Raw genomic sequence first — 15827 nt, 5'->3', positions numbered from 1 at the left:
AGTCAATCACAGCCCCTAACCAGAGCCACATCTATCAGACAAAGACAAACACCCCATCCCCCCAAAAGGCAACCACAGCACAGAAACAAATCCAGTTCATCACTCTCAGGGAAAATAAGTCACAGTTCCCCATCCCTTCTCCCAAACACCACCATAACCATCACTGCCTAGGCCAGGCCCAGGTCTCTCCCCAGACTGGGCAGTTATGAACGCTATACGCACCAAAGACAGTTCACAACCCCTCCCCCCCCCCCCATAAACTCCACAACACCTCCTCAAGAATAAATTAAAGGACCCTGCATTTCGACACCCCTGGGACTGCTTCAGAACCACGGATAGTTCCCAGGGGCCAATCAGATGGCCAGCTGACCCCTCCCCCCGGGGGGCCAATTGAGTAAGAAGCTGACCCCTCCCTAGGGGCCTATCCTAACAAGAGCTGCCCTCCCCCGCCTCCAGGGACCAGTGCAGTCACGAGTCCTGTCCCCCCCCCCCCCCCGGTTCACCACCACGGACAGCATCCTCTCCTATGGGGGGGATACCCCCCCTTCCCGCCCTCTTGGGGCGCACGCGCTCTCTCTCCTCCCCCACCCCCACCGCCCTTCACGGGGGCGCGCTCCAGCCCCCTCCTCTACGCGCCCCCAGCCCAGAGGCGGCGCGCAGTACCTGCGGCGAGCGGCGCTCCCTGGGCCACTGCAGCAATGGGCACAGACAGCCACGGCGCGCGCGCGCGCGCGCGCACCCGCGCCGCCCCTCCCCTCCCCACCCCCCAACCGCGGTCCCGCAAGTGCGCTGGCTAGTCTCCCTCTTCCCCCCACCTTCATGTCTCTAAGGGTGCGCGCACAGGGGAGACCCAGCGGGGGAGGGTGAAAGGGGCCCTCGAGGCGACGGTGCGGGGAAGGGGGAAGAGGAAGCGGGAGAGAAAGGTTTAGGAAGCAGAAAGAAGCTGAGAATGCTTGAGGTTGGCAATAAATGGAGAGGGGGGACCTGGAAAGGAGGCTGAGGATGGAGGGACCAATACAGGAAAGAGAGCGAGTGGAAACGGGGAAGGGGGAAGCATTAGATAATTAACTGAGAGGCTCGAATGAGGGTCATCACAGGAAGAGCTAACATTTATGTATTGCCCAGAGGTTTGCAAAGCGTTTGATATGCGTCATCCAAGGAGCCTCACGACAGCCCTGGGAGATATGATTACCTCCATTTTACAGATGAGGAAACAGGCTCACAGAGGTCAAGAGACACCCAAGGTCACAGAGCTAGGAAAAGGCTGGGGTTAGGGAGGGGAGGGAGGTGGGGACAAGGAGCTGGAGGATGGATCAACCTTTTAGGGTCCGAAGGGACCTTCATGTTCATCTCGTCCAGCCCTCTCCTTTTACTGAATCCTAAAAAGGTTAAGTGACCTGCCCAAAGTCATGCAGGTAATAGGCGATGGGGGTAGAATTTGAATCCACGTCCTCTGACTTCAAACCTAGTTCTCGTCCCACTGAGCTCAGGGACTGAGCACGAGGAGGGGGGAGGAGTCTAGCTCACCCTCCAGCTCCTGCTCCCTAGGGATGCTGGGGGTGGCTTGGGGAGGCAGGGACCCATCTCCCCGCGCCCGCGCCCCCGGCCCCATGAGGTCACAGGCTCGTTTCTTTGTACACCCCACCTCCCACCCCTCAGCTTCGGGAAGCCGGTTCTAGCTCCTCGGCCAGAGCTCTTCCCTCCCCCTAAGTTCACGTGCCTCCGCAGCTACTCGCGAAGGCGGGGTCTATGTTGCTAGGAAACAAAGTTGCCAAGGCATCCTCCTAGCTCTGCCTCACGGCAATCATCGAAGCAGCACGGGATGATGGCGCCGTCTGGTGGCTCTAGTCAGTTCTCTACCCTGCCCCCTCTCCGTTCACCCCTCCCCTCCCTTATGGGAGAAGTGGGGAGGGGGGCGAGGCTGGGCTTCCAGGAGAGACCCAGGAGACGCGATTCCCAGACCCGCTCTGCCTCTTTTCAGGCTACTCCAAGGAGAGAATTCCTTGAATCTAACCTTCATTTTTTCTGCTGCAGTCTGGGATATTTTCCCCTGGTTCCTTTCATCCCAACTTTGCCCTCTCCCTCTTCTCAAAGCTGAGGATCTGAGTAGGCTCTCACCCAGTGTGTCCCCTCCTTCCCCCTTTCCCTTACCTCCTGACAGTCTCTTAGGAAATGCTGCAGCTCCAGCTGGTCACAGAGACACTGCATCCACTGTTGAGCCCGAAGCTGAGTTTCTTGGCTCCTGGGGGGCGGGGGAGGGGTGCTCGGTGCCCCAGGGACCAAGGGGACCGTGACGGGATCGGGCAGGGATTGGCAAGCAGAGGAAGGGGACAGGAAAGGGGAGCTGGATGACAAAGCACTGTGGACTGCCATCGGAGATGAAAGAAATGGAAGAGACAGAGACAGGGACAAAAGGGGTAGAAACAGTGAAACAAGAGAAGATGCAAAGACCAGGGAATGAGCCAGAGAAATAAGAAGGCAGAAAAGGGGAAGGAGCAAAGAGAGAAGAGAGGAACAAGCCAGGGATTCAGAAGCAATGAGGAGGTAAGACAAAGTAATGAAAGAAAAAGTGACAAAGAATCAGGAATAGAAAGAGAGAAGTGGGGGGGGGGGAGAGACACAGAAACAGACATAGAGAGATAGAGACCAGACAGACAGACAGAGAATAGAGCCCAATATAAGAGAAATGTAATGGGGCAGCTAGGTGGTGCAGTGAGTAGAGCACCAGCCCTGGAGTCAGGAGGACCAGAGTTCAAATCTGGCCTGACACTTAACAGTTACTAGCCATGTGGCCTTGGGCAAGTCACTCAACCCCAATTTCCCTCCAAAAGGCAAAAAAAAAGAAAGAAAGAAAAAGAGAGAGAAATGTAAGAGACAAAGAAGAGACAATCAATATAGAAGAGGCAGACAGTAATGGGGTGAGATAGAAATAAGGCAGAGGGAGATGGAGAGTAAAGCCAAAATGGCAGAAAAGCCACATGGTCAGACAGAGATGGAAAGAGAAAGGGATAGGGAGAGATAATAGCAAGCAGGGGAGACAGAAGGAAGAGAGACTTGAAGGAGACTGAAAGAAACACCTGAAGAGGCAGAATGTGTCCTAAGGAGGTAAGCAAAAGGAGAAAAGCAGAAGAGACAGAAAAGAAGGGAGATGGAGAGGTAGACTGACTAGAGACAGAAGAGTGAGGGAAAGACAAAGACAAGAAACAGGAGAGACAGAGAGAGGGTAAGGGGGAGAGAGCCCTACTGGTAGATAGGAAAAGGTGGTCATGGATGGAGGGATGCAGAGCGAGAGGGCAGGAGGCTGAGGCTGGGGTCAAAACCAGGGATTCTGGGCACCCCAGACAGGTGGAGGTCCAACTGGCACAGACCCAGAGTGAGACCCTAGGCCAGGACAGGGAGAGCTGAAGCCCAGGTCATCCCCAATGGGGGCATGGCTGGGAATCCCAGGCACCTCATTTCACACGTGAAGAGCCCCTCACTTGCTTTCTCTCCCATGGACAGAGATAGAACCACAGAGAGAGGGAAACAGAGAGACAAATGAGACATTGGAGGGAGGGGAAGAGAGAAACATTTAGTATGAGACATAAAAGAACCCCCAGAGAGAGGGGGAGACAGAAAAAAGAGGAGTCTGTGAGCAAGAAGGAAAGAGAAAAAGTCACTGAGAAAAGTCACTGACAAAAGAGAGACAAGGAAAGAAACAGAAAAGGTGACACAGACTAAGGGCGGGGGGAGACAGAGAGAAAGGAGGGCACTTCAGAAGGAGAGGGAGACACACACACAGAAAAGAGAGAAAGAAATGTGTAATCAGAGACAGAAAAAGACAGGAGGAAAGAGATATTAGGGTGGAGGCAAGATGGTTAGAGAAAAAGATATACAGACAGAAACAGTGATGGGGGGAGGGGAAAAGGAGAGAGAGAAGAGAGGGGGAGAGAAAAAGAAAGAGAGAAGAAAAAGAAGAAGAGGGGGAGAGAAAATCAAGAGGCAGAGATGGAAAGACAGGCACAGAGATGCACAAGGACCATGAGACATGGCAGAGAGACAGAGCTGGGGCCTGCCTAGATAGGGCCAGGGAGGCAGAGCCTGGTGTCACCCTAATATATCTCCTGAGCAAGCTCTAGGGTGGCAGAGTCCCAGTGGGGTCTCCCTCCCCAGCCCACAGGGGCATGCACAGGGGGTGCAGGGCTCAGTGAGGTGCCAGGAGCCCCTACTTTTGCAGCAGCTGGGCCCCATGCTCCTGGGCCTTCTCAGCGTAGACATTTCCCTGCCTGCGAAGGATTTCTCCTGCCTGCACGGCCAACTGGATCTTCTGCAGGTTCAATTCCAGGGTGGTCAGAAAGTCCCTGTGACGCTTGATGGCCTCCACTACTGTCTCCACTGTCCCAGGTAGCTCCAGGCTTGAGAGCACTGTCTCCTGGTGGAGCAGGGGAAAGAAGGAAGGAAGGGAGGAAAGAAAGAAGGAAAGAGGGAGGGTAGGAAGAAAAAAGGGAAGGGAAAAAGGAAGATAAGCAGGAAGATAAGAAGGAAAGAAGGAATGCAGGAAGGAAGGAGAGAGGGAAGAAAAAAGAAAGAAGGTAAGAAGGAAGAAATGAAAGAAGGCAGGAAGGAAGAAAAAAGAATGAATGTAGAAAGGAATAAAGGAAAAAAGGAAGGATGGATGAGTGGAAAGAAGGAAGGTGGTAAGGGAAGAAGGAAGGAAAAAAGGAAGGAAGGAAAGATTTAGTAAGTGCATATACTGTGTGCCAAGTAGGAAGAAAGTAGGCAGCTAAGTGGTTTGTTAGAGCCCTGAGTCTGGAGTCAGGAAAATCTGAGTTCAAATCCAGCCTCAGACACTTAGTAGCTGTGTGACCCTCAGCAAGTCACTTAATCTCCGTTTGCCTTAGTCCACTGGAGAAGAAAATGGCAAACCACTCCAGTATCTTTGCCAAGAAAACTCCATGGTCAGTACTGGCATGCTGTGGTCCACGAGGTCACAAAGAGTTGGATGGAACTGAACAACAAACGTGTGCCAAACATTGTTCTAAGTGCTTTACAAATATTACCTAGCTTGAGCCTCATAACAACCCTTGGGGGATGATGGTGCTATTACTATCCCCATAATTACAGTTGAGTGTGCTGAGGCTGAAGTTAAGTGACTTAGCTGTCCAGGGTCACACAGCTAGTGTCAACCTGGATTTGAACTCAAGTCTCAGCCTCCAGGGAGGAAGTGGAGGGTTAATCAAGAAGGAAGGCAGGCCCAGCACCCTCCTTTCCCTTCTAGCTCCCAGTACTTTCCAGTGAGCTCACCCTTAAGGGGCCTCATTAACACATAAAACTTCCCCTGAAACAGATATAAACTTTATTTTCCCTAGATAACCCCCAAACTAGCACTGAATGATGCACACATTATCAGTCCAATAGCCCACTAACTGAACACCCTCAGCTAACGTCACCATGTACCCTGTGTGTCCCAGATAATGCTGAGGCTACCCTCTCCCTCCAAAGGAATTCATGGTAGCTTCCTCCCTCCTAATCCACACATCTTGCCAGATTATCCAGACTATGATCATTCACAGGGAGCCTTGTCCACCCCAGCCCCTCCACACTCATGCAGGTTAGCACGGCCCCCACCTGGTTGTGGAGTGCAGCATGGGCCTGGCGCACATCTCGGAGGAAGAGCTGGTAGACATGGGCTTGGGCCAACGCTTCCCTGCGAGCTTCCCACAGACTCAGCAGCTTCTGCCAGCCCAGTTCCAAGTGGGGCAGCCAGTCCTCCAGGGCCAGCTCAGGCCCCAGCTCAGCCCCATCGGCTGCCAGAGCATCTCCGGCTGCCTGGATGCGCCCAAAATCTTCCTCCCGCCGGTCCATCTCTTCCTTGAGGGCAGCATGCTGGCCTAGCAAGCTATCTGCCTCCTCCAGGCAGCCTGGCAGCTGGCCTCCCCCACTTGCCGACTCCTGGGCATGCACCAGCCAGTCAAGGAAGGCATCGAGGTCATGCAGGAATCCTTGGAGCCGGTTGGCAGTGGCCAATGCCTCACCACAGTTCCGAGCTGCATGGCCCAGGGCTGCCCACTCAATGTCCAGCTCTTCTAGCTCTGGCTGCAGCCGAGGGGCCTGGGCTGGGTAGCGGGCAACCAGAGCCTCACCCTCCTCTCTCAGAGCCTGCAGCCTGGGCTCCAGAGCAAGGAGAGCTGCTTCAAGGGAGCTGAGGAGGCGCTGGAGGGCCCCACCAGCTCGAGGTGCACTTTCTACAGCCATCCGCCGCTCTCGGACCTGACTCTTCACCTCTGCACACTCCAGCAGGTGATTCTGGACCGAAAGAACCAAGTTTACCTCCTCCTTCCGCTGTTCCACGAGCTCTACAATGCTGTTCCACCTTAACCGAATCAGAAAATAATAGAGCTATTAGGCAGCTCAGAACCAAGCTGGAAGTGAGCTTAGAACAAGGAATGTCAAGGGCTGTGAAGGAGCTTGGAGCACAAAATGTCAGTGAGGAGGTAGATTAGAAGATAAAATATCCAGCTGAAAGGAAGCTTAGAAGACAGAATGGCAGGAACTCAAAGGGGGCTTAGAACAAAGAATGTCAGGGTCTAGAATGGAGCTAAGAACCTAGAACTCAATGAGTCTTGAAACGACCTTGGAATGGAATATTGGACCTGCAGAACATTAGAGACGGAAGAGCCCCTAGAACGAGAAATGTCAAGGGCTGCAAGGGAGCTTAGTGCACAGAAATGGCTGAAAGGGAATTTAGACCATAGAATGTCAGGGGTTTGGGGCAGCTAGGTGGCGCAGTGAGTAAAGCCGGCCGGGAGTCAGGAGGACCCAAGTTCGGTTCTGGCCTCAGACATTTAACACCCACACACACACAAAGAAACTAGCCATGTAACCTTGGGCAAGTTACTTAACCCCAATTGCCCTCCAAAAAGCAAAAAAAAAAAAAAAAAAAAAAAGGATGTCAGGGGTTAAGAGGAACTTGAAATCCAGAACATTATATCTGAAAGAGAACTCAACCAGAAAATGTCAGGGCTGGAAGGGAACTTGGAACAAAGAATGTGCTAGACTGTTGGGACGTGAGGGGAGTTTAGAGCATGGGCTATCAGCTGAAAGGGAGCTTAAAGCACAGAATTTCAGAACCAGAAAAGAACTTAGAACATGGAATGAGAGGGCTGGAAGGGAGCTTAGAGCATAGAATATCAGAGTTAGAAGGAACTTAGAACAAAAAGGCAGAAGTTAGAAGAGAATTTAGAACAAAGAAAGTTGTGTGCTAAATGGGAACTTAGAACATGGAATCACAGAACTGTAAGAGAGCTTGGAATGACTAATGTGCTAGATGGGAATTTAGAACATAGAATGTCAGGGCTTGAGGGGAGTTTAGAGCATAGACTATCGGCTGAAAGGGAGCTTAAGGCACAGAATGTCAGAATCAGAAAGGAATGTAGAACATGGAATGAGAAGGGAACTTAGAACACAGAACAGCAGAGTAGAAAGGGAGCTTAGAACACCAAATGTCAGAACTAGAAGGGGATTTGGAACAAAGAATGCCAGAGATGAGAAGAGAGCTTAACACAAAGAATATTGGAAACTACACAGGAAACTAGAACAAAAGACCTAAAGGGAGCTAAGAACATAGAATGACCGGGCAACAAGAGTACTCAGAACACAAAATATGTGTTGAAGTGGAGTTTAAAATAAGGAACATTATGGCCTAGATGAAAGTTTAAAATACAGAAGACAAATCTGGAACACATGGTTTAGGACACTGCCAGTTCAGGACTGGAAGAGAACTTAGAATACAGAACTTTGGAGTAGGAATTGAATTTTGAACACAGAATGTCAGAGCTTAGAAGGGAGCTCCTAACACAAAATACCAGAGCTGGAGGGTAGTCTGACTTGTTCTAAGCTACAGGTCTTAACTCTCCTACTCAAATACCCTCAATGGCTCCCTCTTGCCTCTAGGATAAAATACAATTCCCCACTGTAAGCCCTTTACCATTGACTCTAACCTACCTCTCCAGTTCCATTTCAAATGACTCCCCATACCAGCACTCTACCATCCAATGACCCCTTTCATGCCTTCCCCCACATCTCCCTCATGCCTGGGATGCACTTCCTCATTTCTGCCTCCCTGGAATCCTTCATTTCCTTCCTGGCTTGGCTCAGCTGCCACATCTTACTTGAAGCCTTTCCCAGTTCCCTTTATTTTATTTATTTGTCAACATCTCAATTACTTATCCGTGTAATGTTATATACCCTCTTCCAAGAAAAAAGGAAGCTCCTGGGGGGCAGGATTTTTGTCTGTTTCTTAGTGCCTCGCCCACAGCCGGGCACAGCGTAGACTCTTACGATGCTTTCTGATTGAGGTCACGAAGAGAGAGGGCTGGAGGTCAGAGAGGAAAGCGCTCACCTGCTGTTGAGGTGGTCTTGGCAAGAGCGCACCTCCTCCGAGCTGGGATGCCCGCCTTCCACCAGCTGCTGGACCGTGTGATTCACATCGAGCACGCGCCCCATCAGACTGTTCATTTCCTGGTCCAGACTCTCGAACCTGCCGGGGAGGAGGATAATGCTCAGCCTGGCCAGCAGCCCTGTGTCCTTCCGAGGGAGCCCTCGGCCCTGTCCTTCCCTCTCCTCCCGTGCCCCTCCCTCCCCCAGGATGTCTCAGCCCCGCCACCCGGCCAGGTACCTGTGCTGTACGACCTCTACTTCATCAAGGTCGTCGGGGACGCGCATGGCGAGCAGCCACTTCTCCTTCTCGCCAATCCAGAGTTCGCACGCGTGAACTTCACTGAACATGCGGTACACGGCCAGGGCATCCCTCAGCCACTGGCGCCGCAGGCCTGCCACCTCTGCTACCTCTGCAAACAGTTGCTCCACCTCTACCACGCGGACTTGCAGCGCCATGACCCCACCAGCGGCTGCGCCCGCGGCTGCCTCTCGCCCTGTCCCGCCCAGCCCGGCCAGCTGCCGTCGCAAGCCCGCCACTACGCCCCGGTGTGCCTCCACTTCCCCAGACAGAGCCCGGTGCTGTCGTGCCAGCCGCCGGCTTGATGCCTCGTCGTGCCCAAAGTCCCCACTGGCTGCCAGGCGGTACGCATCCCTCAACCAGGCTAAGAGCCCGTCCAACTCTGTTCCGAACTGATGGAGGGCCCGTGCCTCCTGCAGTCGTCTCTCCCGCCTGGCCGCTGCCTCCTCCAGCCGCTGCCAGCGCCTCCGGGCACCTGCTGCCCGTTCTAACAATCCCATCGCGGCGGCGTCACCGCTGCCACTGGTTGTTAGCTCCTCCCCCCGTTGCAGGGCCTGCTGCAGCAGCGCCCGCCGTCCACCTAGCTCTCCCTGTAGGATCCGGTGCTGGGCCAGGAGGCGGGCAGCGCTTGGGAGGTCGTGGGGGCCTCCGCCTCCACCGCTAGCCCTGCTCTCCAGGAGGTGCTCCTTCTCCCGTGCCCAGGCCTCGGCTTCCTCCAGCTCCTGCAATAGCGTCCACAAGGTCCGGGATGCCTCCAGTTCTGCCCGCCGCCTGCCCGCCAATTCCTGAAGCTCCGTCAGGCAACCGTGCACGTGGCTCACTCGGTTTCGGATGATCTGTGGGTCACAGGGTTGGTAACCTGTGGGCAAAGGAGTGCAGAGAGCATTCAGACTGTGCCCATCCCTGAGGCCCATGCGCCTCAGAGCTGGACCTTTAGAAAGTCCCAGCTCAGCAGGAGCCCTGTGCCTGATTGCCCAAGCCCAGGATATTTTAGAATGAGAGAGTCAGAGAAGCCTGCATTCCTGGGATCACAGAATTCAGCATAGGAGATTCCCAGAAGCTTTGTTTCTCTTCAAGGCCCTAGCACAGGGTCTTGCACATACTAAGGACTTAATAAATGCTTGTTAAACTGAAACTCCCCTGCAACAGTCAAGAGGTGAAGGGGTGAGGAGGGAGAGTGGTATCCAGTCTCTACTTGGAGACTATGATGCAGACAAAAGAAAACTGGATTTGAAGTTAGAAGACCCAGACTCAAAATTCAGCTCAGCCACTTACTAGCTGTGTGACCTTGGGTAAGTGGCTTCCCATCTTTGGACCTCAGTTTCCCCATCTGTAAAATGAGGCAATTGGACCAGATGACATCTCTAAGGTCCCTTCCAGCCTTGATGATCCTATTGTTCTCCAGGAACGGGGAGCTCACTACCTCTCCTGGCAGTACATCCCCCAGTGAAAGAACTTCCAAATAATGGTTACCTACCTGACCTCCTTATTTGTGATCTACTCAGAGTGCAGGAGACTCTACTAATCCCCACCCTTGCTGACCCAGGCCCTTGGAGTCCTTCTGATCCTACCCGCCCAGGGGCAAGCCCCCAGCCACCCTTTTCCTTTGTACCCTGTAGCTGGGAGAATCTCAGTGCTGTGGCATTGAGGGCCTCCACACGCTCGCTCTGGGCTGTGATGTCCCCCTCTAGCAACCCATGTTTCTGCAGCAGGTCTTCCACCTCCAAGAGATGCTGGCCGCACTCTTTGGACACAAGCTGGGCCTGGGCAGAGACAGAGGGAAGGACACAGGGCAGAACTCAAGCTCAGTTATTCAGCCTTCTTTTTCATCTTTCTTTCTTGTAGCTGCCTCTCTAGCTGTCCCTTGGTCTCTTGTAGATTCCAAGAGGTCATAAGGACCTCAGAGGGTACTCGGTACTTCAGAGGGTACTTAATGAAGGAAGCAAGTCAACCTCCAGAGTTTCACTACAGCATCCTCCGTAAGTGACCACCTAGCCTCTGCTTGAAGATTGCCAGTCTTGGGGAACTCCCTCCCTCCCCAAATAATCCATTCTGCTTTGGGCTAGCTCTAATTGTCAAGTTTTCCTTTCCTCAAACCTATATTTGCCATTGACCCCTAGCTCTGTCCTTTGGGGTAAGATGGAAAAAGCCTAATGCCCAGTTATGACAGACTCTATCCCAACCACTTGAAGAGAGTGATTGTGTTCTCCCCAAGTCTTTTCTTCTCCAGGGTAAACATCTCCAGTTCCATAAATCCCCAGTTCTTGTCCTGTCTGCCTCTACCTCCTGGACCCTATCCCCATCTGCATGCAGTAAATTTTTAAATTTAAATTTAATGTGATTTTAAATTTAAATGTGACGCCTGCAAAAGACATCACATATTGTTAGATGACTAATTGGTGGTGGTTGGACTGAATTGACTTGTAACCAAATCTCTTTGTGTTTCTGTTTCTCTCTCTCTCTCTCTCTCTCTCTCTCTCTCTCTCTCTCTCTCTCTCTCTCTCTCTCTCTGTCTCTCTCTTTCCATTTCTCTATCTCTTTCTCAGTCTTTTGAATGAGAGGCAAGCTGGTGTAGATGACCCAGAAGAAATCTTTGTTCAAATCCTGCCTCTGAGATAGTGTAGTTGTAGGATCATGTATGACTCAATTTACTTTATCATTAAAATAGGCAGAATATCACCTTTAACATCAGCTCACAGAGTTGTGAGACTCAAATGCAAAGTGCTTTGCTAACATTAAACTCAAATAATCAAAGGAAGTCTGTGATTCCTTCTATGAGAGTATTACTTCTGATGAGGCAAAACCCTAACTGAAAGTACTACATAATTATCTGTCGATCTTTGTTTCTATGCCTCTGTTATTCTCTCTCTCTCTCTGTCTCTCTCTCTGTCTCACTCTCACTGTCTCTCTGTACCTGTCTCTGTCTCTCTCTCTCTCTCTGTTTCTCTCTCTGTCTCTGTGTCTGTCTCTGTCTGTCTGTCTCTCTGTCTCTATCATTCTGCACCTATCTCTGTCTCTCTCTCTCTCTCTCTCTCTCTGCCTTTGTCTCTCTGTTTCTCTCTCTGTCTCTCTCCCTCCCTCCCTCCCTCCCCACATCTCTGCCTTCAGTCTTCTCCACTGGTCCCAAGCCCACAGGCACCTGCATCTCCTCCATCCAGTCCACCATATAGACCATTTCCTGAAAGACTTTCTGTAAGGCCAGGTTCTGCTCCAGCCGAGTCCTTCGGGCTCCCACGAGCCCAGTCAACAGCTCCCACTGGCGCAAGACACTGTCTCGCTGGGCAGCAACGCGCCGTGCATCATAATAACCCTCCCCAGCCAATGCCTGGGCCAAATCGGCCACAGCCTGGATCCTCTCTTCATAGGATGAGATATCAGCTTCGATAGCTTCATGCTTCTTCATGGCCGCCTCCACTGCTGGTAAGTCATACCCAAAGTTGTCCTGGGTGCAGAGATAGGTATAAACAAAGAGAAGGGAATGACAAGGGAGGTGGGGGATGGGAACCCACCAACCAAGCCCTTCTTTGTTACCCCCAGAAACCTGCCTTGTGCTGCCTGGTTACCTGGGACACGAGGCGCTGGTTCTCACTAAGCCAGCTCTCCCTCATAGTTGCCTTGTGGTCAAACCTCTGAGCCAAAAGCTCCAGCTTCTCCTGTCGGATGAGCTCTCCTCGAAGAGCAACCTCCCGCTCATGCTCTGCCTTTTCTAGTTGTGTCCATGCCTACGATGTGAGGGAGGTGGAACAGGATCTCAACCCCATCCGTGGTCAGACTCAGCCCCTGAATCCCCCAAATTTAGCCCCATCATCCTCTAAACCTCGACATTCCATCCCCCAAATCAACCTTCTCCATCATCCCAAACCTAGGCTCTCTATTCCCTAAAGTCAGTCCTCCTCAAACCCAGCTTCTCTTCCCTCCCCAAACCCCACTCCTCTATCTCCCTTCAAAACCAGATTTTCTTCACCTTCTAAACCCAACCTTTTAATCCTATCAGATCTGATTCCTCTCCCCCTCTTCATTCCACATCCCCCATCACCATCACCCTCAATCTGAAGCCTGTCTCCTCCAACTTTTCTTCTCCATTTCCTTGAAACACAGTCACTGCCTTTCTAAATCCAGCCACTCAATTGCCTCATAAACCCAGCCTGTCTGCCCTTCTCACCTCAGTCCCACCAAAACCCACCCCCATGCCATGCCAAACCTTGTTGATATCAGCGATGCTGCAGCCTTCTCGGGGCACATAGAGACGCCGGTTGCTGGCCCTAAGTTTGCTTTGAATACTGAAAAGCAGAACTTCTAGGTTCCCTTTCTCCTGGAACCTAAAATCCAGGGAAAGGGAAATGAGTCAGGGCTCCTTGGCTGCGGTCTCTCTCTCTCTCTCCAGCATTGTCCCACCTGTCACATCCTCCTTTCTCTCTCCCCATAGTTCGCCTCTAACTCCATTCCCCTAACAGGAGGATGACTTACATTCTCCACCCCTACCCTACTCCGCCGCTTTCTTGAGTCTCTCCCACTGATACCATCCCAGCCCTCTCCAGTTCTGAGCGCTCCTCACTTGATGGGCTTCTCCATGGTGCAGTAGGCAGTGAAAGCCTGCAGCTGCTGCTGAACGCCAGTGAGAGAGTTGGCGAACCTCTGGTTACTGATGAGGGCTACAGTCCGTTCGATCCAGGCCAGGAGCTCTGAGGCCAGCTCCTCATAATGCTCCATGATCTTTCCAATCTCTATCACCTGGTCCAGTACCTAACCCCAGTAGTGGCAAGGGGATAAGGTCATCGAGGGCTCAGGGAGCTGACGGAGCTACCCTAGGACTGCTCTCCCCACCCAAGCCTGGGTACCTTCCCTATCCGCTTCCCCTCAACTGCCAGAGCCTTCATTTTGGAGAAGTAGTGGTAGTAGGAGACCACATAGGTGATAATGGATTTCTCATCTGGAGCTTCCATGTTCACATCTGAAAGGTGGGAGAGAAATGGGATTTAAGGTGAGGGAGGGAGAAAGCAGGGAACTCTAGGGGGCCAGGAAATAACCAAACCCTTGGGGAAGAGAAAGCAACTTGGTAACCAGATATTGGAAAAGTGCTAGAGAATTTTTTTTGGCCGAGAATAAGATGGGAATCACTGGGGCAGTGGAAGAATAAGGCACAGCAGTAGATAGAGGGCTGGCCCCAAAGACAGGAGGACTTGGGTTTGAGTCCCTCTTTTGACACAAACTGGCTAGAGAAACTGAGCAAGTCTAACCTCTCAGTGCTCTAGGCAACTCTCTAAAACCATAAGGTCTGAGAAAGGGCCAAACTACACTGGGAGAAAGAGATTCCTGACCCAGGACTTCCTTATACTAATAAAACACTGATCTTGTTCCACTCCCATTATGGAAATAACAATAAGTGTGGAGTCTAAGGCCCTACATTCTAGTCCACCTCTGTTCTTTTTTTTTTTTTAATTAGTCCAGTGATTTTATCACTAAAGAAAGCTCCTGATGCATTCCACCAATGCAAGTCAGCGTCTGCTCTGGGTTTTACTGTCTTAAAAAAAACATTCATTTTGAACTTAAATACATAAAGACCAAAAAAGAACATTGATTTCCATGTGCATAGCACAAATTCACAAGAGGATTCACTATAAAACCATGAATTTATATTTCACACTGTTTAATTTTTTAAAAAACTATATCATAGGTACTATTCATCATTCTCAAAGATACTCAGCTTTCCATGCTTCCTTCTACATTTCATTTTGTTGTCTGCTGTGTACTTTTTATATTTTTTCCCTCCCTTCCTACCCCTCACCCTGAGTTAGGAAGTAGAGATGGCTAGCATTAGACATAAAATTGTGTGTGTGAGAGACCATACTATACACATTGCTATTTACCACTTCTTTCTCTGGAAGCCTTTAGTGTCTTAAAGAGTTATCTTGGGGCAGTCAGGTAGCACAGCGAGTAAGAGCACCAGCTCCAGTGTCAGGATGACCTGGGGATCAAATCCAGGCTCAGACACTTAGCACCACACCCAGAAATAACTGGCAGTGTAACCTTGAGCAAGTTACTTAACCCAGATTGCTTTAAAAAAAAAAAAAGAGTTATCTTGGCTTCGTCTTCCTGGCTTTGAGGCTGCTATCAGTCCCCCAGGCTAGACTGCCTCTCTTGCCCTGGCTTCCTGACTTTGGGAATGGCTTTTTCCTTCTCTGGCCCTCAATTATCCTATCTGAACAGTCCTTTTGAGCCCTAAGGTCCATTTTAGTGCCGACATTCCATATGTTCTAACATGGCTTCTAGCTATGTCTATGTTTTCATTTCTTGGGGGTTACAGCTAGGATACAAGGGGTTTGAAGTGAGGACCTGACAGTTCTAGGACAGCCAGAGAAGAAACTTCACCTTCTGGGTCAAGTAGACGGGCAAGCCCCAGCTGCTGCTCAGCAGTGTGAAACGCCCGCTGTAAGTTGTAGGTGGCATTGGATTTGGTGAGTTTGCTGAAGTCCACTAGGTCTGGCCTGGGGATGGGAACAGAGAGGGGAGGGCAGTGAAAGCATAGGTGTGTGGACAGGGAAGCCCCAGATCCAGAATAGTTCCCAGCCAGAGGGAGATGAAACATTGTGCCAGTGTCAGGAAGGGCAGGGGGTGTGGTAGGTGGGGAGAACTATTTCCCCATATATCTGTGTATACAGAGGCAGGAACAAGGGCAGGGCATCTACCTGTGTCGATGAATGAGAGCATTGAAGGCCAGGCCATCCCTCCAGCTAGTGGTGAAATTCTGAATGTTCACCTCAGGGTAACTGAGGGTGGATAGGAAGTGGGGGGGGAGGGGGAGGGAGTGACGAACAGATACAAGTGACCAAGAAGCAAATAGGAAGAAAGATGGAAAGATAGAAATGAAAATTTAATGAAAGAGGCAGATTCAGGGAAAGAACAAAGTGGAAATTGATGCCAACATAAAAAGAGAGAGACAGAGGGAAGAAAGACATGGAAAAAAGTCCAGAGACACACCGAAACAAAGAGAGATAGGAAGAGACAGGAAACAGTCACACCCATAAAGAGAAACAGAAAAGGGGAAGAGATAGGCAGAGAGAGACAGACAGAGACAGAGAGAGAGAGAGAGAGAGAGAGAGAGAGAGAGAGA

At 51.2% G+C, this 15827-nt stretch overlaps 1 protein-coding gene across 3 annotated transcripts in view; it reads right to left on the bottom strand.

Annotated features, from left to right (window-relative positions):
• Positions 1–15827, bottom strand: part of SPTBN4 (spectrin beta, non-erythrocytic 4) — a 57302-nt gene that overhangs the window by 26497 nt on the left and 14978 nt on the right. For 2 of the 3 annotated variants that reach the window (XM_069079517.1, XM_069079518.1), the window contains 13 exons: positions 15403–15483; positions 15086–15201; positions 13555–13667; positions 13272–13459; positions 12918–13035; positions 12280–12438; positions 11856–12158; positions 10329–10479; positions 8657–9575; positions 8381–8518; positions 5608–6352; positions 4209–4411; positions 2152–2242 (listed from right to left, as the gene is read on the bottom strand). In XM_069079517.1, coding sequence (XP_068935618.1) covers positions 2152–2242; positions 4209–4411; positions 5608–6352; positions 8381–8518; positions 8657–9575; positions 10329–10479; positions 11856–12158; positions 12280–12438; positions 12918–13035; positions 13272–13459; positions 13555–13667; positions 15086–15201; positions 15403–15483 — 3325 coding nt within the window. Of the gene's footprint in view, positions 1–663; positions 699–2151; positions 2243–4208; positions 4412–5607; positions 6353–8380; positions 8519–8656; positions 9576–10328; positions 10480–11855; positions 12159–12279; positions 12439–12917; positions 13036–13271; positions 13460–13554; positions 13668–15085; positions 15202–15402; positions 15484–15827 lie in introns of those variants that run through there. The other variant, XM_069079519.1, reaches the window with a different exon arrangement.

Source organism: Petaurus breviceps, unplaced genomic scaffold (assembly GCF_028583685.1).
Source record: "Petaurus breviceps papuanus isolate PSGF00001 unplaced genomic scaffold, PetGlider_PUasm1.0 91041, whole genome shotgun sequence".
NCBI classification, from domain to species: domain Eukaryota; kingdom Metazoa; phylum Chordata; class Mammalia; order Diprotodontia; family Petauridae; genus Petaurus; species Petaurus breviceps.
Note: the sequence above shows the minus strand (reverse complement) of the source record. Positions and strands in the feature narration are given on the sequence as shown.